At 37.6% G+C, this 25,476-nt stretch overlaps 1 protein-coding gene across 9 annotated transcripts in view; it reads right to left on the bottom strand.

Annotated features, from left to right (window-relative positions):
- Nucleotides 1-405: 405 nt before the first annotated feature.
- Nucleotides 406-25,476, bottom strand: part of fgfr1a (fibroblast growth factor receptor 1a) — a 229,520-nt gene continuing 204,449 nt past the window's right edge. For 4 of the 9 annotated variants that reach the window (XM_067413014.1, XM_067413015.1, XM_067413009.1 and 1 more), the window contains exons 7-18: nt 24,925-25,115; nt 23,498-23,645; nt 15,758-15,954; nt 13,893-14,038; nt 13,676-13,797; nt 9,627-9,737; nt 9,171-9,361; nt 4,751-4,873; nt 4,452-4,522; nt 4,228-4,365; nt 4,048-4,153; nt 406-2,702 (exon numbers count right to left, since the gene is read on the bottom strand). In XM_067413014.1, coding sequence (XP_067269115.1) covers nt 2,523-2,702; nt 4,048-4,153; nt 4,228-4,365; nt 4,452-4,522; nt 4,751-4,873; nt 9,171-9,361; nt 9,627-9,737; nt 13,676-13,797; nt 13,893-14,038; nt 15,758-15,954; nt 23,498-23,645; nt 24,925-25,115 — 1,724 coding nt within the window. In that variant the 3' untranslated portion in view covers nt 406-2,522. Of the gene's footprint in view, nt 2,703-4,047; nt 4,154-4,227; nt 4,366-4,451; nt 4,523-4,750; nt 4,874-9,170; nt 9,362-9,626; nt 9,738-13,675; nt 13,798-13,892; nt 14,039-15,757; nt 15,955-21,088; nt 21,234-23,497; nt 23,646-24,924; nt 25,116-25,476 lie in introns of all 9 variants that reach the window. The other 5 variants (XM_067413011.1, XM_067413017.1, XM_067413012.1 and 2 more) reach the window with 3 other exon arrangements.

Below are 25,476 nucleotides of genomic sequence, written 5' to 3'. Positions count from 1 at the left end.
TGGAAATGAATAGCAGTAGGCTAAATTAAAATTTTAGAAAAAAAGTTACCTGGTTGCCTTAACATTTTGAGTTCATTCAAATTAAAATTTTGAGTTTATTAAAATATTATTAAAAGATTTTGTAAGCATATTGGGTAATTGTGTGTGTTTTATTTCTGATGATGCAGTGAAACATGCCCAATAGTGCTATTTTCATGATTTATCACATTTTTTTATGTGGTTCAGATACAATAATATTTTGAGTTCATTTATTAAACAAATTCCCTTCATTGTATCAACTCAAATTTTTTATTTCAGTAAACTCAAAATTTTAAGGCAAACAGGTTACTTACTTTTTTAAGTTAAACCAAAAAAAACCAACACATTTTTTTACAGTGTACAAAAAAACAAAAAAAAAACAAGGAATTACATTTATTTATTTATTTATGATTAAGCATTTTATTTGGCAAGCACATAGAGGATGCACACAAAAGTTTGCCGTTTAGATGGAGTTTGTGTTGAACAAGTCTTCTATTCACAATCTTCTCTCTGTTCAAATGTAAACAAGTGTAAATGTCAACCTCATCACATACTGAGTGTCTGAAGAACCTGTCAGGTAATCCGTCCGCTGTTTTATTCCAACCTTTACTCCTGGCCGAAGGCTAAATGTTTAGTTCATACATCGTTACCTTCCAATTAAGTTTAAAGGTCCAATGAAAAGATATTTAGTAGTTCTCCTTTACGTCTCAACCAATTTATAACTTAGTTGTACATCAAATAGTAACATCAACATCAACCTAACAGCTCCTTCTGTGTTCAATGAAAGAAAACCTTTGGAATGAAGGCGAGTAAATGATGACATTTTAAGGCAAACGTCATTCAGTTTCAACTCAGAATAAGAATTCAATATCAAATAAAAGCGGATACATTTATTGATGCATGTGTGCTATAAATTTGGTGTCGACTAAACGGCAAAGCAACGATCCCAATCATAATGCATGCCTTCGGAGAAAACAGACTTACAAAACAGTGTTTCAAAAGTCCATATCTGTTGACCCGCGTTGACTCTCTCAGAACAAAGCAATGTTCCACAAATTAAAATTTACTGCAGCCGTCTCATAAACGTGACAAACAATGTTAAATTGAAGCCGCTGTATACTCTGCAACCTTCAGCCGTATTCATCACGCGTATAAATCAGGGCTGGTAGCCTACTCTTGTCTTGGCTGCAGGAGCGTGAGCTGAAACTTGGCTGTGCGTCTCGGAGTCCGCGTGTTGATGCATCAGCCGCTGGCGGGGAGCCAGTCCGCCCGCCACCTCGCGCATTTGTAGCATAGCACCTCGCTAAAAAGGGTCATTCACACCGCTATAAATAAGGAGCTAACGCTTACACTCGGCTTTCAGCAGAAGACGGCATTTACGCTGTAAGCTATGCATTATAATATTTAATCACCCCTACTAACCTGCAGTCAATTTCACTGTAAACACAATTTATGTAGTAAACTCGTCAGCGAGAGTGATGTTTATAAGGTTCTTTATGCGGCGCGAAAGGGTTCGTGATTCGTTCGTCAACAGCATTTATTGGATGTAATCCTTGTAGAGTAACATGTGTGATGTGCAGATCTTACACACTGTTGATTTTACCGTACGGTCATGAAACATTAGCATCTCTCGTTTTGGGGCGATATCTAACACATTGGGAATTTTCTCGAAGCGCATCAACTCGGAGTGAGTCGCTTAAGACACGAAGAGGACAAGCATAAGAACCATTTCGAGACGTATATATTTATAGCTTAAGTCTGACGCTGTATAGCAGCAGTTCTGAGCCACTTCTGCCAAGCTGCATCAACGATACAGGACAACAACTTTAAGTAACAAAACTGGCCGTCTATCAGCTCAAAATAATAATTCATCTACAATTCTCATGGTCACGTTCACAAAAGCTACACTTCAAAAAGTTCTACGTACATAAACGCATCCTGGTACAAAAATGCAACAAAATTCAAATAGTGTAATAAAAAATTAGGGTAGAGTGTAAATATATATTCATATTTATACATTTTCTAGATGTATTTACAAGAAAGGCTGTGAGATGCCCGTTGTTAAAATACATTCGGGCAGACCATTTAGTGGAATACATTTTCTTAAGAATTTGGTCTCGGAGGCAAAATAAAGGTCCTTGTTTAACACCGACAGAAAATATAAAGAGTCCCGACATCCATCCGTCTGTCCCTCATTCGATGATGGCGAGGTTTTCTCTATTATAGACGACAGAGGCGGGCGTTTCAGTCTCCAGAAGCGAACACGTACCGCTTTCTGCTCAAGTGCCCTATAGCTTTATAGCAACGACAGGTGAAGGGTTGAGTTTGTTCTCCTCCAGCTGAATGAAACAAGCCGTGTCATTATGTGATGTCCATCCCAAGCGCTTCAACTCTTGGCGACTGTAAGGGTGCTCTGTGGCAAAGCGGGGTCTCCGTGAGTCCATGGGTCGAGTCGAGTCCAGCCGGGCGCACGCTGTAGAGCGACTGCTGGAAGGAGAGGGAGCTCAGCGCTTTTTAAACGCCACTCCGCGGTTGGGATGCGGGGGGAATTTGGGCAGGCAGGGCTCTTCAGCGCCGGGGTCATGAGAGAACACCGAGTCCTCACCAGAAGAGCAGGTAGAGCTGCGTGTGTCCGGGAAATTTGGAGAAAACTGGTCCAGAGTCACAGACAGGTCCAGATACTCCTGAAAATGTAAAAGACTTTTATGTTAATACAACAGCAACATCAAAAATGATGATTATTATAATTAAATAATAATAATCAACAAAATTTTAATTTTAATTACATTTGATAATAATAATAATAATAATAATAATAACCAATAACCAATAACAATTAATTTTATTATTACTTGTTAATGTTTTATTGCTGTTGTTATTTATTGAATAATAATACATATTATTGTTTATTATAATAATACTTATAATAATAATAATAATAATTATTATTATTAATGACTGAATACAGAAATAAAACATCAATAAAATTGTTCTTGTTTTGTTATCATTAGTTAATTTTTTGTTGCTGATTATAATAATAATAATTATTATTATTATTATTAATGACTGAGTAATAAAATAATAAAACATCAATAAAGTTGTTGTTGTTATTATTGCTTGTTAATGTATTATTTATGTTTATTAATTATTGAATAATAATAATTATTATTATATAATATTATTAATGACTAAACAATGATAGTAATAATTATTAGATAATGCATTATCTGTTTATTATTACTAATTACTAAATGATAATAGTCATCAACACCATTAATAATAAAGTTGTAGTTTTTGTTATTATTATTATTTACTGATATTATTATCTTTATTTTTTGTTAACATGTTTTATTAATTATTGAATGATAATACTAATAATAGTAAGTAATAATAATAATTATATAATATTTATTATTATTACTAATGACTGAATAAATCATGATCATCAATAATTATTTTTATGTGTTTCAAATTATTTTTATTGAATATATGTATATCAATAAAAATGTAATATATATATATATATATATATATACACAAACACAATCACATTTTTTATTGAATATATATATATATATATATATATATATATATATATATATATATATATATATATATATATATATATAAAATGTTTATTGAATATATATATAGTTTTTTTTGTTAATACATTAAAATTAAAATTATTATTATTACAATTATTATGGAATGTATTTTATTATTTTAAATATATTAATATAATTATAAATGACAATAACAATATTAATAATAATAAGTATTATTATTCATTAGTTAATTATGTATTATTATTTAAAAAAAAAATCTATATTTCATTACTTATTTTACATTCCTAGAGCTATGCTCAAGCACAGCAGAAATTTCATGCAATGTATTGATAGCCAATTTGTGAATATTGTGCGTTTCCCAAAGGCATCGTTAAACAACTTTGGTTGAACTAACTCAGTGAACTCTATTGGTAACGATGAAACTTTGGAAAACGCAGCCCTGATTCACTTCCTCTCGGCTCACCTGACTGGACGTCATGGAGAGGGTTCGGTCCAGATCTTCCACCAGCTGTTTGAACGTGGGTCTCTGAGACGGAACGGCATGCCAACAATCCCTCATCATCATATACCTTCAAGAGGAACGCAGTTTTAAAAACCATCATAACATCTCATCTCTCATCACGACAGCACTCAAGGGTCTTACAGTTCATGGGTGCATGTGGTGGGCCGGTCCATGCGGTGGCCTTCCTTTAGCAGTTTAAAGAGTTCCTCCACAGGGACACCTGGGTACGGGGAGCCACCGAGAGTAAAGATCTCCCACAGCAACACCCCAAAAGACCACCTAACGGGCAAAGACACAATCGCCATTATTAACAAACAAAGGCATTATGTATCTGAGAGTGTGAGAGAGAATATCTTCAGACGTACACGTCACTCTGATGGGTGTAAATTCGGTCGAACAGAGCTTCAGGCGCCATCCATTTCACTGGCAAACGACCCTGTGAAAAACACAAACAGGTGACGAATTACTAAATAAAGGAATTGAGATTATAGATCAATATTTCTGACAATCCTGCTGGGGCGAAATTTGAATTATACCTCAAAGAAAATCAAGACGACAAGAAAATTCTCTTAAAATACAGATAAGCATCAGATAGTGCTTAACTGAAAGCAAAGGAAGACCAGATTAAAAACATTTGGTATTATGTGTCTGTCTGAAATCTTACATTGGTGGTCTTCTTGTAGTAATCAATATGATGGATGTCTCTGGCCAGGCCGAAGTCGGCTATCTTCATGACGTTATCTTCAGTTACCAGGACATTACGTGCAGCCAAGTCTCTATGAATACACTACAACGGAGAAAACACACGTGTACATAAAATCAAGAGACCAAGCATGAAAACATTATATGCTAGTTAGTGTTGCACAGTATACCAGTACTAGAAAAGTATTGCAATACCCTGCTACTAAAAACGGTACGATATGAGATGTTATTAGTATTGGTAAGAATGTGTGTCGATGTGTGAAGTGTGCAGAGCTCTGCTATCACTGGTCACTAAACAATGGACGCAAACAGTCAAATATATGTGCACGCTGCGCAAGACGACAAAGAAAACAGCAGAAACGAGAAAAAGCGAAGTGCAGGACATGCTCTGTTCTCAAGGACAAGCGTTAGCTCTACACTCAGTTCTCTTTTGCGGATTATTGGGTTTGAATGGTCAAAAATATGTAAAAATGCAGGTCCTGTCCAGTATTCAGGCAAATACAGTGGAGGATGTCTTTAGTGAACATACAGTGAGGAAAATAAGTATTTGAGCACCCTGCTATTTTGCAAGTTCTCCCACTTAGAAATCATGGAGGGGTCTGAAATTGTCATGGTAGGTGCATGTCCACTGTGAGAGACATAATCTAAAAAATATATATATATCCAGAAATCACAATGTATGATTTTTTTAAATATTTATTTGTATGATACAGCTGCAAATAAGTATTTGAACACCTGATAAAATCAATGTTAATATTTGGTACAGTAGCCTTTGTTTGCAATTACAGAGGTCAAACATTTCCTGTAGTTTTTCACCAGGTTTGCACACACTGCAGGGGGGATTTTGGCCCACTCCTCCACACAGATCTTCTCTAGATCCGTCAGGTTTCTGGCCTGTCGCTTAGAAACACAGATTTTGAGTTCCCTCCAAAGACTCTATTGGGTTTAGGTCTGGAGACTGGCTAGGCCACGCCAGAACCTTGATATGCTTCTTACAGAGCCACTCCTTGGTCATCCTGGCTGTGTGCTTCGGGTCATTGTCATGTTGGAAGACCCAGCCTCGACCCATCTTCAATGCTCTAACTGAGGGAAGGAGGTTGTGTTCCCCAAAATCCCGCAAACCATGGCCCTCTCCTTAATACAGTGCAGTCGCCCTGTCTCATGTATAGAAAAACACCCCCAAAGCATGATCCTATCACCCCATGCTTCACAGTAGGGATGGTGTTTTATTTTTGTCTCATCTGACCACATGACTTTCTCCCATGACTCCTCTGGATCATCCAAATGGTCATTGGCAAACTTAAGACGGAACTGGACATATGCTGGTTTAAGCAGGGGAACCTTCCCCTACTCTGTACATGGGATACTCTGGGTTCGGGCAAAAATCCGACCCCAGAGCCCTCCCCTGGACAGCACGCCAAATACGCATAATCTTTACTCTATTTAATTGATGTAAGTGTGAACTCGTGAACTTATTGTATGGGGTGGACAGATGTCTTTATGCAGCTAATGACCTCAAACAAGTGCATCTAATTTAGGATAATAAATGAAGTGGAGGTGGACATTTTAAAAGCAGACTAACAGGTCTTTGAGAGTCAGAATTCTAGCTGATAGACACGTGTTCAAAAACTTATTTGCAGGTGTTTCATACAAATAAATAGGTAAAAAAATCATGTATTGAGATTTTTTTTTTAGATCATGTCTCAAAGTTGACATGCACCTACGATGACTATTTCAGACCCCTCCATGATTTCTAAGTGGGAGAACTTGCAAAATAACGGTGTTCAAAACTTTTCCTTACTGTATACAGAGTTGAGTAAGAAATCGGATGTGTTACACTATATTGGGTCTGTGCATGTCTTAAAGGGCCAGATCTAATATTCTGTGTGATTAATCACCCCATGCTTGACTGAATAACTTTAATATATGTATTGAGAATTAGTGTATAAATAATTTATAGAGTGAAGGCTTTATTTGTTTTCAAATTTCATTTATTTAATTTCTTTCTTTTATTAAATATATTTGAATGGGAAAAGGCATATTGCTGAATGTACAAGATGATTTGATGTAAACACGCCGGATTTAGCACAAAGCTAATTTCCAGCCATTGTCTCAGACTAAATGTTTAGAGATAAAAAGTGTCCGTGCTTAGATAAAATACTTATCATAATCGTTTAAGGATGCATTTTTTTTTAATTCCTATGCATAGACATCCTAAAGGGCTTATTATAAATGTACCTATTTTATAGTGTATAGTTTAAAGTGCCAGTAGTTCTTACATAATGTTTACTGATTTGGTTGCTATTCAGCCATCTCTTAAGCTGTTTCTTAAATTAAATAAAAGTGGGGCTTCCTCTAATTACCATTGGTAAAGTGTTCCAACTTGTGCACCCTTTATTTTTTTCCATAGAAAGGACGTTTTGTGCAAAAATAGACTTTCTAAATTGTTCTTCACAATCCCTGCGAATAACTGACCTATTACTTGTCTCGCTATTTGTCTTTTTGATAAAAATCCCCCAGGGGCGATGGGGCCATTCCATTTATTGATCCATATAAGACAGCTAGTTTTATATACATTTACATTTTCAAAACTTAGGAGCTGATTGCAACCCTGGTTTACTGCTATATGCTCTGTTCTCACGACTCTCCACTCTCACACGTTATCGTGAGATTTGTACAAGTATCGCGAGATTTGGCACGGAGATCACGTCATTTCCCTTTAAATATGGCCGCGCGCTGTTAGTTTGTGTGTGTGTGGGAGTCGACGTGTTGAGCAGCTGCAGATGCCTCCATTTTATGTTGAGACTGCTGTATTGAGTGACTTAATCATATGAGAACTGGCCAGGTTTCTTGTATGGATGGCGAGCTACTAGGCCCTGAACCGAAGATTGAGTGCAAGCATTTGCCGGTGTGGTAGGAGGCGCTGCAGCTGCTCCCCTTACACATCCCCGCACACCAATACACACATTCCTACATTATGGTTCTTTGAATTTAATGAACTGATTGACCCAGTGTGCATTGTGCAAGGACGGTTGCAGCTTTTAATCATTTGAATGATTGTGTATGACTTGAGAAAACAACACTTAGATTTGCTTATTAACAATTATGAACTCAATACCATCTTTGTGTACATGTAAATATTGAAACTGTCTGTCAGCTTATGTCACTATAATATACTACACTTTTGGGTATCGCAACCTCGTGTCTGTGTCTCATTGAACACGCCATTTTCCTCCCTGAGCTGAACTTAGTCTTTCTGATACTGGTCCACTATTTTAATCTATTATTGCAGTATTTATACGTGTTACATGATACTTTTCTAAAATTGAAGAATAGTGAAGTGACTGGTTTCCTATCTAAAACCTTAACTGCTTTTTTGTAGAGTTGATCAATACATTTTAGTGCAGTGACACTAGCAAACGACCAGACTGTGAAACAGTATTGGATGTGCCAAAGAATCATACAATGGGGGTAGGATTTAGCAGCCTCTGTTGTAATGAAAGGCCTAATTTGTTTCTTTCTTGAATGCGATTGTTAAACAGACCTACTGTAGCTGAAATTAAGGCACTGTTTATTTCTTGTAGTATTTGTCATTATTTGTAATTTGCATTTTTGCTTATTTTTAAAAACCAAGATAAAATAAAATATCTTAATTGTAATTCTAAAATTAAATAAAATAAATAAAAATTACTTGTATCATGAAATAAGATTTTGGTCATCCCAACCGGTTTAGAATAGTGAAAAGTTAAGAGCCCGGCATCTCTCTCTCTCTCTGGTCGTTTCGGTTGAAAGGAATGGCTGCAAATGTCTACATTTCAGCAAATCATTTGCACAAAAAATAATTTTCTTTCTTATATTCTAACCAAAGCTATAGGAGCAACATCGAATGCTCTGGTCTTAGTGTTTAGTGCGAAAGCCGGTGAGATTACCGCCGGCTCGCTGTCATGCTTTGATACGATTATCAAATTAACCGACTCGTAGCATGTGTAATATATCACAACCTCAGTGTCTGAACAGTGTAAGCCTACCTTTGGTGTTAACATGATTCATAATAATGGGATTATTGCAAAAATCTCTAAGGATGTTCACACTGGCATGTAATTATTATTATTATTATTATTATTATTATTATTATTATGGGGGAATGGTCAAAAAGCAGGGCAGGAGCGTGCTTGGCAACGCTTGCTTTTTTTAATAGAACTAACAATTCATTGTTTTATAAATTTGTCTTAATTAATTTTACAGTTTAAAATGTTTACCATTGTATCTTTTCAGTATGAAGTTATTTTAGTCTGGTATCATTTCAAAATCATAATTTTGGTATCTTGACACTGATGCTAGTTTGACTGATATGAGAACAGAATAGTGTTTGAGATGCCAACCTTCTTGGATGCAAGGTATTCCATGCCGCGAGCCACCTGGTAGGCGCAGGAGATCAGGTCTTTGATTGACATGTTCTCCACGGGCACCTGGTCAGGGTTGTAGCAGTACTCCATTCCAGGTGGACGGCGAACACGCAGATACTCTCTCAGGTTCCCCTTTGCAGCAAACTCCACGATGACGTATAGCGGACCTGAAAGAGGCAAACATAATCAGTCTTTACTGGAGAGGCCACAGTTTGTGATACATTAATGTGTGATCCAATAAGGAAGTTCAATTAATCTACCACGTGAAATCACAAAAGCCGGACTGATGACAACCTTTTGAAGCCAAAAAGCACTGCGCCTAACAGATTGATTTTGAAATATGATTTACACCCATATTGCATTCTCTCTAAATGTTTCCCTCCGCCAATCCATCTCTCTCTCTTCCGCCTTTTTAATTCCTCCTTTACTCACCATCTTGTGTGCAGGCCCCAAGCAAGTTGATGATGTTCTTGTGTTTGCCAATAATCTTCATCATTTCCATCTCGGAGATGAGATCTGACAGGTCCTTCTCTGTGGCGTCGGCTATAAAAGAAATATTGATGAACACACATATATCTTAGTATGACAGGTCACGGAAACTTCAACCTCTAAGCCGTGAGGGACAAACTGGTTATTTTATTCATGCTTTCCTTTTTCATTTATTTCCGGAGAGGACTTGAAATCCACTTATCATTCAAGACATTGCATTTGGAACATAATCTGACACATATCCCAGCTAAACTAAACTCTCAGTAGAAAATAATGCAGCATGATAATTGATTTTATTGGATAGTAAAAAATCTGGCTATACCATTACTGGGATTTTCAATAGAATAATGCATATTGACAAATTGTGTACAAGTTCAGTTAACCCAATAACTGCATGCTGTTGAGAATAATGCTGTCTATTATGATACATTACAGTTCAGTGACTGAGTTAGATGTTAATACATTGAATGAATCAAACGGATAACAAGAGTCTGGGAGTTTGTTTCACCAATGAATCTACAGAATTGGTTCATAAGAGTCATTTATTTGTGATTTCGCTACTGTACAGTGGTCAAGCTCAATGTTTGCTAAGTCTCCCAGGCCTTACAGGGAGTGCAGAATTATTAGGCAAATGAGTATTTTGACCACATCATCCTCGTTATGCATGTTGTCTTACTCCAAGCTGTATAGGCTGGAAAGCCTACTACCAATTAAGCATATTAGGTGATGTGCATCTCTGTAATGAGAAGGGGTGTGGTCTAATGACATCAACACCCTATATCAGGTGTGCATAATTATTAGGCAACTTCCTTTCCTTTGGCAAAATGGGTCAAAAGAAGGACTTGACAGGCTCAGAAAAGTCAAAAATAGTGAGATATATTGCAGAGGGATGCAGCAGTCTTAAAATAGCCAAGCTTCTGAAGCGTGATCATCGAACAATCAAGCGTTTCATTCAAAATAGTCAACAGGGTCGCAAGAAGCGTGTGGAAAAACCAAGGCGCAAAATAACTGCCCGTGAACTGAGAAAAGTCAAGCGTGCAGCTGCCAAGATGCCACTTGCCACCAGTTTGGCCATATTTCAGAGCTGCAACATCACTGGAGTGCCCAAAAGCACAAGGTGTGCAATACTCAGAGACATGGCCAAGGTAAGAAAGGCAGAAATCGACCACCACTGAACAAGACACACAAGCTGAAACGTCAAGACTGGGCCAAGAAATATCTCAAGACTGATTTTTCTAAGGTTTTATGGACTGATGAAATGAGAGTGAGTCTTGGTGGGCCAGATGGATGGGCCCGTGGCTGGATTGGTAAAGGGCAGAGAGCTCCAGTCCGACTCAGACGCCAGCAAGGTGGAGATGGAGTACTGGTTTGGGCTGGTATCATCAAAGATGAGCTTGTGGGGCCTTTTCGGGTTGAGGATGGAGTCAAGCTCAACTCCCAGTCCTACTGCCAATTTCTGGAAGACACCTTCTTCAAGCAGTGGTACAGGAAGAAGTCTGCATCCTTCAAGAAAAACATGATTTTCATGCAGGACAATGCTCCATCACACGCGCCCAAGTACTCCACAGCGTGGCTGGCAAGAAAGGGTATAAAAGAAGAAAATCTAATGATATGGCCTCCTTGTTCACCTGATCTGAACCCCATTGAGAACCTGTGGTCCATCATCAAATGTGCGATTTACAAGGAGGGAAAACAGTACACCTCTCTGAACAGTGTCTGGGAGGCTGTGGTTGCTGCTGCACGCAATGTTGATGGTGAACAGATCAAAACACTGACAGAATCCATGGATGGCAGGCTTTTGAGTGTCCTTACAAAGAAAGGTGGCTATATAGGTCACTGATTTGGTTTTTGAATGTCAGAAATGTATATTTGTGAATGTTGAGATGTTATATTGGTTTCACTGGTAAAAATAAATAATTGAAATGGGTATAAATTTGTTTTTTGTTAAGTTGCCTAATAATTATGCACAGTAATAGTCACCTGCACACACAGATATCCCCCTAAAATAGCTCAAACTAAAAACTAAAACTTCCAAAAATATTCAGCTTTGATATTAATGAGTTTTTTGTGTTCATTGAGAACATGGTTGTTGTTCAAATCAATAATAAAATTAATCCTCAAAAATACAACTTGCCTAATAATTCTGCACTCCCTGTATAATCATTACATTCAATTCAAACAATGCAATTACAACACAATTAAAACAAAGTGCACTAAGTAACTTTTGAAGAATGCTGTTAAAAGTGAACAGTCAACTATGAAGAGTCAAATGCCATACTGAATACCGCTAAAAACAGATCAGTTCAGGTTGTTAGCCAATTTAGACATGTTTAGGGCAGCAAAATCACAGGTAAAGCTTAACATGAACTGACAACTATACATTATTTAAACATATTGTCTTTGTTAGGACGATGATATAGCAACAGCTCAAGTGTCAAGTTCCATTCATAATGTTTCTCCTTTAATCCGATATAAAATGCCATACCACATCGTTCCTCATCCCTATTTAGGGCACATGTTATTATTAGAAAAGCTTTCCAGCACTGGATAGACCCAAGCGTGAAGGCCTGAACACATTCGCCGAGGTTGCATTGTTTCTGCTCTATACGTGAGTAACATTGGTTTTATGTGTGCTGTTCGTGATAAACTACCTGATTGTATATACTTGAGTGTATGTTCATTTTAAGTCTTTCGTTTGTCACCTATGATTTATTTTGCTTTGCTTCTGCTATGATAAAGAGACATCCATTCTTGCATTACGTGTTCGTGCATCTTGGGGGTGGAGCGATGAAGGGAGGGGCGTGTTTGGTTTCAAATAATCAACAGTTTCTCAGAAATCGCTTACTGCACCTTTACGAGTGTATTCACATTTGTCTTGTTTGGTGCGATTGAATCGAACTCAAGTTCGTTTTCCTCTATGGTGCAGATCTTTTTGTCAGGTGTGAATACAGCAATAGCACTGAAAAAATAATAGCGGATCATAAAATCATAACTAGTCCAAACTGAAGATGGTCCAAGCGAACTCTGGTACCCAATCCGTCTTCAGCGCAATGCCACTGTCAGTATGCCAGAGTAGGCTCACATTAGAGCTTGCTCTCTCTGTCGCAACCGTCTTGCAAACTTTTCCTGTGCTGTCAGCCGATTTACTGTGCTCAGAGAGCACACTCTTCAATTGTACTCGCAAATGCAGTGACACGCGCTGTATATCGCTTCATATATAAAGTGCATGAGCATGCAACGTTTACGTTTTCAATTAGTAAGTCATGAAATAAAAGTAAAGTACCAATGAATAATGCAACTGGTACAGTGTTAGCTGGGAAGGATTTACATACAGGTATGACATTCGGTTTATCAGGAGCCGTTGTGTCATTAATTTACAGTTCTTCTTAGTATTCATGTTTAAATAACCAAAAAATGCCACTTTATTTTTATTTTATTTTAGCGAACCATACCAAATAAAAAAAATCAACATTGTATTTGGTCCGGAACAAAGCAATTGAACTAGTGGACTTTCCTCGTGTGAATACACCCAAAGTCAGATTCGATTTATTTGACAGTAGACTGTAAACTGAGCAATGCAGGGAAGTGTTGATATTGTTAAATAGAGAGGAGAGGAGAGGAGAGGAGAGGAGAGGAGAGGAGAGGAGAGGAGAGGAGAGGAGAGGAGAGGAGAGGAGAGGAGAGGAGAGGAGAGGAGAGGAGAGGAGAGGAGAGGAGAGGAGAGGAGAGGAGAGGAGAGGAGAGGAGAGGAGAGGAGAGGAGAGGAGAGGAAACAGACAGAACCTAATCAGAATAAACAAGCGGCTGTGGTACGGTATGTGACACCAGAGCTCAAATAACATGCTTCAGGGTTGAGGTGGAATACAGACGAAAGCTCAGTGGACCATCAGATTCCTCATGAGATACTGAATTCCAGACAGGGTTCGCTGGCGTATTTCCCTTCCTACACCACACACAAGTGTCAGCTAACACCGGTGGCAGAAAACACTTACATTTGAGCATCTTGACAGCCACTTTTGTGATACGACTGGGTTTGTCTTTATCCATCCCCATAGCCTCGGCCATCATCACCTGCCCGAAGCAGCCCTCTCCAAGCGGCTTCCCAAGAACCAGCCTGAGACACACACATACAATCAATCACAAACTCCAGACCCTTTTTGTGCATATATGCATCTTTAGTGAATGATGAGTACAATGTGTGCGTGTTACCTCTCTCTGTGTACCTCCCAGCGTGGGTCCTGGGGCAGTTCATACTCAGAGACCCCGGAGAGCATTGGGGAGCCACTGGAGGACAGACGGGAGGGGCGGACCAGCATCCCACCAGAGTGCATGGATGAGCTGGAGTCCACAGACACCTGCATGGAAATACTTCAAAATTACTCTCCACACAACACAGCAACAGAAATACACAAATGAAGACAGTGATCTTGTGTGCTCATGGGTGTGTGTGAGTTACTTGCACAGGGGGCATCTATAGACACTGATGCAGAGAAACGCACTGATTTTATACAACAAACATCAAGGAAAACAGACCAAATCAATCAATACGGAAATTACATGAACCATATTTGAAATCAAAAATTAGTTAAACAAGAAATTAGTTGGCGAAATGAGAAAATAATTTTAGGCTTTAGGAATTATATTGTTTTAAACATTAAGGCCTCATTCCACAGACAGGGCTTAGACTAAGCCAGGGTTAGGCTTTACTTTAATTAGGGAATTTAAGTAGCTTTTATAAACGTGCCTTAGAAAGAAAAAACACATTACTGCTGTGCATCTCGAGACAAGACAATGACACTGACATATAAAGAGATATATCAGTGCTAGTTGGTTTCAGTTAAAACAGCTCAAACATGCATTTTAGTCTAAGACCAGCTTAAACCTTGTCTGTGAAACCTGGGAATAAGACTTTTAAAACCATATGATAGATATGTAAAGGTCATATATGGTCATATTTACCATTGTCTAGCTAATTTTTTGTGAGCCAAATAAGATTAATTTCAATAGGAATCAACGCAATCCAAAATTTTGGGTGAGGGCGAATATTTCCCAATGCAGGTTTTGCAATGGGTTTAACCTGGTCAAGCAGAATCACAGCGGCAAACTGACTTTATACATCGCTGCCGGCGAAATCATTTTAATAGGAATCCACACGATCGGGAATTTCATGAGGATGAAAGATTTCCTACGCAGATTTCTCGACGGGTTTAATTTGGGTGTCGCATGGTTTGAAAGTGTTTCATTCCTCGCTAGACTATTGGCAATAGACTTTAGACCTTTTTTGCCCATTCAGTTTCACAAATGTGACTGAACCTTAAAGAACAGAGAAATTAAGTATTAATGAACAATTTTTTTTTAAATCATGAAAACTAATGCTTTAAAGAGGCAAAATTATGCCCTTTTACAAAGTTTAGATTTCGTTTTTTTGGCTCTACTAGAATTGGTTTTCATGCTTGAACGTTCAAAAAACATTATCTCCCCATAGTCTCCATTGTTGCAGAACCTCTCGTTTCCGTTTGTCAGTATCGCTTTGTTTAGATCCTGTCTCTATGAAGCCCCTCCTTCTGAAACGCACAATGTGCTCTGATTGGTCAGCTGGACCAGTGTGTTGTGATTGGTCAAGTGCTGTTTGCAATATGTCCCGCCCCCTTAATATTACAATGAGTTTCAACACATTAACTAACTCAACCAGACTCAGACCAGATTATTTAAATGAGGAATATTGTGATGTGTTCGTTTCTGGAAAAAGACTATGAATGCAGAAACTGTGACACTGACATAGAGAATAACTTTGTGCTTTGCAGACCTTTTTCATGCTCAAACTGAAACATTACGCACAAAAGAAAGAAGAACATGTAAAAACGCATAAGGTTGTCTTTAATAATGTTATTGTTAAATATCTTCAAACTATATTGCAGTCCTGGATGACTTAAGATGACCTGAGCGTTTTTTTGTTTTGTTTTTGAGAAACATTTTATAGTATGTTAATCGACAGTAAGATTAACATTAGAAACTGTTGAAATATGAAGTTTATATGGTTAGTGGTAAACAGATCAAACCCCCTATCTACTTTCTGTTACCTGTCTGCGCAGGGGGATGCTCTTGGCCAGCTTGTGGACAGCCAGCTGGCTGTTGAAGTCACTTTTCTTGGTCGAGCTGTGCATTTTGGCCAGCACGGCGATCACCACCATCACACAGATAAGAAAGAAGCCCACGCAGTAGATCAGCACCTCCAGGTAGGTCTGGTTTGGCAGTTGAGTCGGGGGAATGGCTAGATTATGAAAGAAGGGAGCAATGCAAGGTGGCAGAAGGGAAGGGAATGAGCTTGCTGAATGCTAAAGGGATGATGATGTTTTATTTACCAGAATGAGAGACCGGCCTGTACCAGCAGAGCTCGAGTCTTTGACAATCACTGCAACTGACCCATTGTTAAGTCCCGCCTTAATGTTGCCACCCGCCATGTTTTCCAGACACTTTTCTTTGTAGTAGAGATCAACCGAGAATTGGTTTTCCCAATATAAAATTCCTGATATTTAAGCATTTTCCCATAATTGGCTATCGGTTTTGTAATATCAGAGCACTTTTGCGGCAGAGCAATATAAAAGTGTACTTTTTCAGATTCTATTTATTGATGCGTTTGTATGTGAAATTGCAGAAATGACAGTTTCAGTTTTGTTATAATGGTTAAAAAACAGAAATAAAACAATACATAAATAAATATTGGTTCTTTATATTGGTTATTTTGCACATAAACATGCAAATAATTGGTATCAGTAATACAATTATAATTTTAAAAAATCAATATCGGTTGATCTCTAATTTTCAGTTAAAATCTCCCAATTCAGACTCTCCCAAAATGATATCCTGCAATTCTGCCGTTTTTCTCAGAATTGAGCTCATTTCGACTATTTCTTCTAATTCCCAGTTTATATGACTTTGAAGAGATTGAGAGATTTAAGCATTTTTCCATAATCGGGTATAAGTTTTGTAATATCGGATTCACTGATACTTTAGTGACAGTGCACTAAATATTTGTATTTTATTTGCACTCTTTCAGATTCTATTTATTGATGGAGAATTGTGTTTTACAGTATTTAAAGTGTTAAATAAAACATTTTGTTCAGTGCTATTGTTACAATTTTCAAAACAGTAATCAATAAATAACGTTCTCGGAGGCACATAAACATACAAATAATTGGTTTTGGTTATAAAAAAATCTATATTGGTTGATCGCTAATTTTAAGTTAACATCTCGCAATTCAGACTTTATTTCCCAGAATATGCATGTTTATTACATGTTTTTTAATAACCAAGGTGGAGTGGAGCTTAGCAAAGGGTCAGTTGCAGAGAATATTTTGAACCGTGTCTCTTATGGCCAGTCTGTCTAGCATCGGTATGAAGATGTACTCCGCTTCAATATTGTCAGGGCTTGACATTAAGCATGTTCATGTGCTTGTCCTTCGGACAAGTAAATCGTTCATTCACTTGCCCGAGTAAAACATGTGCTTGTCTGGAAAAAAGTTCGGTATTTTTTTAATTTTGTGTGTGTGTGTAACTATAATTTATTCTGAAGCAATATTCTCACCAGTGTTCAATCAGCTTTGACGTATTTAAATCTGCATATTTGTGAATTTTTATTTTTTTATTGAATCATTTCAAATTTGTGATATTTTCATTTTTATATAAAGGGCATTTCCCCCCTAATCTTATTAAATATAGGCTATGCTTCAGGTTTAATTTTATATTGTTAAATTTGATCAATACATTAAATTAAATTAAGACACTATAATGGCTGTTAACAATACAATTAAATAATTTACACTGAAAAATTACAACTGCATTAAATAATGTTTTGAGATTAGTTTTGAATTGACAAAAAAGAAATGTTGGAAAGTATGTTTAAACATGAAACTAAACCTCCAGTAGGTGGCAGCAGACGGCCGTCTTAATGAGTGAGTCATTGAGTCGTTCATTCAAACGATTCATTCAAACACTGAATCGTTCGCGTTACGGTTCTGCTGTGTGTGTGAACGATATTCGCTGCTGAAATCGAACAATAGCACTCAATATAGCATCTAAAATGTAAGTGACTTTAAGTGAATGTAAATGTAAATGAATGTTAATTAATTGTTTATGAAACTGTTATATGAAAGCAGTGTCATTTTCAGTCGTGATGATATTCAGGAAACAGCTTAAAGGCTCTAGAGTTGTAATTTCTCCTCGAGAGGCTGCACGAGCGTCAACAGCGCGACCTTGTTATCGTCAGTTCATCATATATCAGTATCCACCACTATCGATCGCCACTTACACTAAATTAATGCACAATCATTCTTGCTTTTTGGTTATTTTTTGTTTTAATCAGGCTCTTGTCCGTCGGGCAAGTAAAATTCTTTTTCACTTGTTCCTTGGAAAAAATCCACTTGTCCCGGACAAGCGTTAATGTCGAGCCCTGATTGTACACTTTCCGGCCAAGGTTAGAGTATCTGCCCGTTTAGGAAGATTTAAATAATCATATTAGCAGGAGACCTTCTTTTGAATGTACATATCAACAAACAAACCGATGCATACACAAATACACACACAAACATGCGCATGCACAAAAATCCTCTAAAAACAATTCTGGAGACGTCGTTGTTCACCTAAATGGTGCATTGCAATGAACACAAACTCCTATTGTAGCATCATAATTACTTCTTTCATGGATCAGGTTTCATGGCACATTCTTCTGCTTATGTGACTAGCAGGAGAAGGAAACCACTGCTCATGATACTTGGCAGCTCTCGCTACGAGATTAGGCAAAAAAATGGCCTTATGTAAACTCATATGAGACATTAAATTTGCAACACAAATACAAATGTAAATTGAGAGGAATGGCTTATCTGGGTGGGTAGACAAAATCTGAGCAGGTATGCATTTCAGGAGAGTATAAATGGAGAGCTAGGTTATGGGGGTAAAATTACATGAGAAGTCTGGCGGATACAGATATTTCCTATGCTATTTGGTTGGTGTTTGTCTGCCCCAAGGCTCTGGTTCTTTATACAGAGTTTCTTTCACACAGTTCATGCACACAAAAGATGTTATTGTATCATGTATACATTTCACACAGCACACAACAACACACATGCAAATGCATCTCATTGACAGACCACTTCTCTTTGCCTTCTCTTTTAATAACTAAATGAACAACCATATTGTAGTGTAAACATGAAGCTCAAATGCTCCTGAGGTATTATATTTACATAATGGGTTTAATGATAAGAGTTAGGCCCACAGATTGCTGACTGCAACATGCAAATGCAAGAAGATCAACATTCAACATCCAGAATTAATTCTTATTCCTAATGTTGAATGTGTTTAAGACTCTGATGGATAAGCATCTTGATAAATTTAATCTATTTAAACAATTGATTCACCTAGGTGAGGCATTTATCAAACCAGAGCCAAAGAGGAAATGATGTCGGCATAGTGCGTATGCTTAAAATCATGCTCTTTGGGATGCTTGTCCAGTGTTCAGGCACACAGAAATGTTAATAGGAAACAGGTTAATCTTGAAAAACTAGGAAAAGGGTTTTATAATATAAAAGTGTAAAATGGAAACAAAGCTTTGCCAAACCACTAGCCACAATGTCCCATCTGTTCTCAGTTGATATTTGTTATGCATTACATAATTTGTTTTGCAGTCAAACTACAGCTCTTGTTCGGAAACATCTTTAATTAGGAAACATTTGCGGTACGCTTAGTAATTTTGTGCAGGTCAATATATACACTGATACCTAGTAGCGGGGATGCGACTGTGCACAATAATCAATAGGATTTCTTTGTTGCACTTCATTTCACATCCCTGTTTTACATGCATGTCTTTTCAACTTACTGTGACTAGGAACTAACCCTGAACTTAACCAAAACTTAACCCATTTTAAGTCCAAATAGTTACTTATATCACTCAGTACTTTCATGCAAATACACCAAGTACACATACTGTAAAATTAAGTGCAAACGCTTTCTTTACAAATGGCATTATTTATTTACAGTCGGCCACAAATAATTTATTATGCAAGTGAATAAATAACATGGGGCTCCCAAGAAACATGACCCACTATAATAAATCAGCTTTTATGAGGCCTCTATTATAAAATGTTTTCAACTCATGTTAGTGTAAATTATTTCAGAGTAAATATTTACGTATGTGGAGCTCTAAATTCAGTTGTAGTCAGAGATAGTGGGAGGTTTGGCTTCGCTTTGATTCCACTTGTATAAAGAAAGACAACAAACATGTCATTTTGACATGCTTGAACTGACATTTCAAGTGTCAGTCAACACCCAGATGAATAACAACAACACAAAGCAGACTCAAAGGGGTTGAAGAATGGTGCGGTCCACAAACAATTGTTATTTGCTATAAAACCACTGCATTGCTTGTAATGAAAGTGTTCGTGTTTACTAGCACTGACAATGTCTTAACCCTCATGTTCTGTTCAGAGACTCTAAGGCTATTTTAATAGCTTAAAAAAAATATTGATGCTTTCACATGTTAAGATTTTCTTACACAAACCAATTAACTAAATAAACCATTCTTGGTAATTTGTCAAATTGATCCCAAATTTAAAGGGATAGCTCACCCAAACATGAAATTCTGTCATGAATTAATCACCTTCATTAGTGTTCTGAAGTTGAACAAAGTCTTACGGGTTTGGAACGATTTGAGGGTGAGGAATTAATGACAATTTCATTTTTGGGTGAACTAACCCTTTAAACAACTACATTATATAAGAGACAAGTCATATTTATGACAAGCAAATGTCCACTTTGTGCTAAAATATGGTCGATTTCTAAAGAAATGGTTTTTATGGAAAGCACCGCAGTGATGTGACCAAATTCAACCCACAGTGTGAACTGCCACTGTTAAGCCCAAAGTACACTTCAGTTTTGACGCAAACACTTGGCGTTTGTGTTCAGCCGAACACATAGCCTTTCACTCCGTTTGATAGAGTACCATCGTTCAGTATTTCTCTTCTCAAGTAATGACCTATAAAAATCTCTTTGTACTCGTTTAAACTGTGAACAAGCACAAAGTAATTTAAACGCGGCCGTCTTCTATCGTTTCGTCTCCAATAGTTTGTTGCAATTCCATCTCATCGGGTTAGCGTTGCCAGCTTGTGGACAAACACAAAATTTTGGCGCAAAATCCTCAATGCACATGTTCGAGCTGAGCTTTTACATTGTATGTGCGGTTAGAAAACTCTGACTGCACACATACAATTTGACCGTCCTATGCTGATAATGACATTTGCATCACACACATACATAGAATGCATACTCTTGTGTGCATGCAAAAAACTAAATATACTTTGGGCTTTAGACAGGGAGAAACCAACCAAAAAGAGCACCACAAGAACCAAAGATACCTTTATAGACATTCAACCATGCAGAGTGATGGGAGTGGCCGATAGAGTTCCCAGCCAAGCAGGTGTACTCTCCAGAATCCTCTAAAGACACATTCCTGATCTGCAGTACCTCCATCTCTTTATCCGTAGTGTTGACGCCTGCCGTCTAGAGAAAAGAACCACAGGATGAAGCCGGAGAGATCCGGGAAAACCCACCAGAGGAGAGAGAGAGTTTTTGGATAACGAACGGCAAAGATTTGTCAACATGGAGTAAGAGAAGGGTGCTGGAGAAACACCCTTCACCGTCCTTAGAGAAAGCAGGACAGCTCCCTGATCGGAAGTGGATCCTTTCGATGACCCTGCTGAAAGATTGGTGGTTAGCTGGAGAACGGAGCACACGGCTCCACCCGCTACAGACCCAACACCTGAAGACGAGGGTGACATCCACCCGCCTCCATCTCCACATGCACAAGATGGGCCACATGGAACATTACCCAGCAGAGACTGTACAGAATCGCTCTCACATACACACTCATTCAGAAAAGAAAGCAGTGGATTAGAAAGGATAGTCGAAGAATGCGTGTCAAAGAAAGGAAGGATGTCAAAGGTGCTGGCACTTTGCTTCGGGCGATACTATAGCACCTATTGAATTTGCGTTCCCAGTGCTGTCGTCACGTGCAGTGTGCACCATATATGAATGTGCGAACATTCAGACATCTACAGAAGTGGCCAGTGAAAAGGCTAGAAAAGATTGAAACAAAAGCTAGGAAAAAGTATTGTATTAATGGGGACTGTTTAACAGGCACACTAAGTGCCACACTCGTACACTAAGGTGTGATTTATGATTAATTATTAATAACGCAATAATTAAAATGACTAATATCATTGTTATTCTTGATCAAACAAGCCGTTATAGCTGCTGTTCTGCCCTTAATACACATTATTTATTCAGAGTGTATGTTTACACAGTGCAAATAGCCCACCTTATTGGCAGAGGCTATTTACACTAACTCCACCCACTGACATCTGATTGGGCCAGACAATATTACGGAAAATGATGGATTGTTTACAGTAGCAATAGTGTAGTAAATCGAGTTGTGCAAAAGGTGGATTCGAACTCGCTCTACTCCCTTTTTCCATCACACATCAGATCATCTATTTCCAATAGAAATTGATAAAATATTCGAAAAGTGGAAATCAAGTGTGTAATAATAATAAAGTGTTTATCGGTTAGGGGTAGGTGTGGGGGAGACTTTATTGTCCCAATAATGCGGCATCCATTTAATAATTTAAATATATATATTTTGCACTAAGCTATCAATGCATACCGTTTAATGTAAAACAAAACTAAGGTGCAAATAGTATCCACTACTGCTATTTAAACTGTGTACACAGCAGCTATTTATATTTGTACTAAGTGTAAATAACATCTATTGCTAAGAAAATATTCTCATTTTTTTGTTAATTGTAAATAGCCACTACCTTATTTATTATCCAACCAAAACTTTGAAAGTCACAGGTGAATTACCTCGTAAAGCTTATTATTTGCTCTGCTTGAGAGCTCTGACTTCACCTGACCACTGCAGATTAATTTAAGATGATCATTTTGCCATAACACATAATTCCCCAGAGTCTCCAGGTCAGAGGATGTCACGGGTTATCATCTCGTAATTACCATATTTATGATGTGGTGTGAATGCAGCATCTCATGATAGACTAATAAAGTCATGCGAATGTCATGTGATGAGTGTTATTTTTGCCGTTTCTTTTTCAAAATATACAAAATATTCAGATTAACAATGCAATTCGTTTATTGTTATTATCATTATTATTTATTATATGTTTAAACTTCATGAATACATCAAGGCTATATGCCTTATATTTAATTATGAGACTTATATTAACATATACAGTTCAAAATAAAGGAGAGCATGTTCAATATCATATTTTTTTTTTTTGCTGTGACATCAAAAACTGTGAAATGCCAGTGGTATTTATGCTATTTATGAGGAAGAACGAGAGACTGCATCATTTAATAGCCATGGAAGAAAAGAAAAAAAACCTGCAGGTAAAGGAAAAGCCCTCGAGGAAGGTGAAGGAATTTAGACAGGAACATTCTCAAGGTGCCACTGAAACGCTTTTGAAGTGCAAGGGAGTGCAAGTAATCTTCAGAGGGCATGAAACACACCCTTATTAGGAGGAGAGATGGAGAGAAGGAAACGTCCAGTGTAAACATAAGCCAAAACACTTCCAGTTGCTCTGCTGGGATTTTCCATGGCGTCATTTACGGCACCACAGAAAACAAAAAAGGAGCGGCGAAGTGGGAAGATGCGTTACGGTCACCTAAGAGCCTGATAACCGCTGTCTCTACCTCCGTCTAAACATCTACTTCTGCTCTGATGTATCTCTGTAGCAGGGGGCGTGTGTTACCTTGCGAGTGCTTAACGACGGTGAGCCATGCTGATTGGTTGGCTTGGCCTATATAGTTGGCCACTTTACATATATACTCCCCACTATCTTCTTCTGTCACGTTGTTCAGCATCAAGACCTGTGTGTTCGAGCTGTTGACCCCAGAGTGCTGCGGAGGTCAAACATATGTCACAGGTCAAGCACAAAGTCAAACAATAAGGTCACTGTGATCCCAGCTGTCACTGAAGGACAACACCTGCCATTAAAGCTCTTATGAAATGGATTATGACAGCCTGCCAAGAATGTGGCTCATAATTTCCCCAAAAGCTGTTAGTCCTGCTCCATTTGCTGAGGTGCTCAGTCCATAGAGGTGAAGTATTATGGTGAAAGTTACTTTGAAAAAGACTTGGACAAACCATTTTGGACACACACATTTAACAGCAGCAAAAAAGGTGAAGAATGTTAGACAGCACTGATTTCTGATATTTAAAGGAACATTTCAGGTTACAACTTAACAGTATCAGTGGCGGCATCAATTACAACAGGGACAAATAAATGTGTTTATATACACTTACCATGTACATTTATGGAAAATTTGGTTTGTGTTTATTCCATAGACTTAAACTGTCAGCTTCTAACAACACTTTTTGTTAATTGTTGCTATTGTTAACTAAAACTACTAACAAATGTTAACAAAAATACTAAAAAACATTACAGATATTTTTTTTAAGATTAGATATTCAGTGAAAACTGTTGCCTTGGCAATGAATCAAGTTGAAGTTATCTACAACTGGAATAAATGAAAGCTTAATATTAATATAAAATACTAATACAAATGAAAAAGCACTTTACTAAAACTAAAATAAAAACTGAAAATAATAAGAATTGTTTATACACCAGTTTAACTCTTTTCCCGCCATTGACAGAATTTTCTGTCTTTCCTTGTTTTCCCTGTAATAGAGTAGGGGGCGCTATTTCTCATTTTAAGATTACAGAAACTCTGGATCAAAACAAAGGCCAAAAAGGAGAAGAAACAAGCAATAAAAGCATTGCTTTTGCATGTTGTAGTCTTTGAAAAAATAAAACATGTTCAAAATGTAGCTTTTTTAAGTGAAACAATTGTTGATAAAGAATGCATAAAGTTAGAATACCATTGTTTTTTAAGCTGGGCTCTGTTCTTTCTTTATATATATTGCATGTTCAGATATTCATACAGCATAATATTCCAGCAGCCATGAAGTTTTAGTGAAAATTATCAAAAATGCTGGCGGTGACTGGAAACTTCAACAACAACAACAACTAAAAACGCTGGCAGGAAAGAGTTAAATTATTTGACTCTTGTAAGCTTTATGTTGTCACTACAGTACTAATATAGACAGTCACAATCACTTTTTATCATTTTTGACCAAACATTAAGAGCTTGACTAGTAATAGGAAATGTTTTTTACCTTCAAGATCCGAACGTACGGCAGTCCGTCAGGGCCGAATCTGCTGCCGTTAACCTCGATGTGCTTCAGCCATTGGATGTGTGGCTGAGGATCGCTGAAGACTTTACACTCAAACTCCACGTCACTTCCCACCACTACTGTACGGTTAGCAGGCAACCCGGCCTGAAGGATCGGCCTGTGCGGTGAACGCTCTGATCACACAAACACATTATACATGTCAGTGCGGTTTAAATAAGCCTGATTAACATTTCTTTTTTTAATTAATTTCCCCTCATGAAGAAATCAAAACGTAATTCAGTATTAAGGCAAATGGGATATTCAACAGATGTTCCAGGGCTTGACAATAAGGACTGCCTGATGGCCCAGGGACAGTGTAAATGGAGTTTGGCAGGGTTGCCTGAACAGGCCAGTGCTGCATCAAGAAAGTTTATCATTTGCACGTGTTTTTAAGCCTTGCCAATTTAAATAATCAAGCACAAGTGAAAACGGTTTACTGTACAAACCTGATTCCAAAAAGTTGGGACACTGTACAAATTGTGAAAAAAAGGAATG

This window comes from Pseudorasbora parva, chromosome 13, assembly GCF_024679245.1.
Source record: "Pseudorasbora parva isolate DD20220531a chromosome 13, ASM2467924v1, whole genome shotgun sequence".
Taxonomy (NCBI): Eukaryota; Metazoa; Chordata; class Actinopteri; order Cypriniformes; family Gobionidae; genus Pseudorasbora; species Pseudorasbora parva.
The sequence above is the reverse complement of the archived record's forward strand: the minus strand, read 5'-3'. Positions and strand labels throughout refer to the sequence as shown.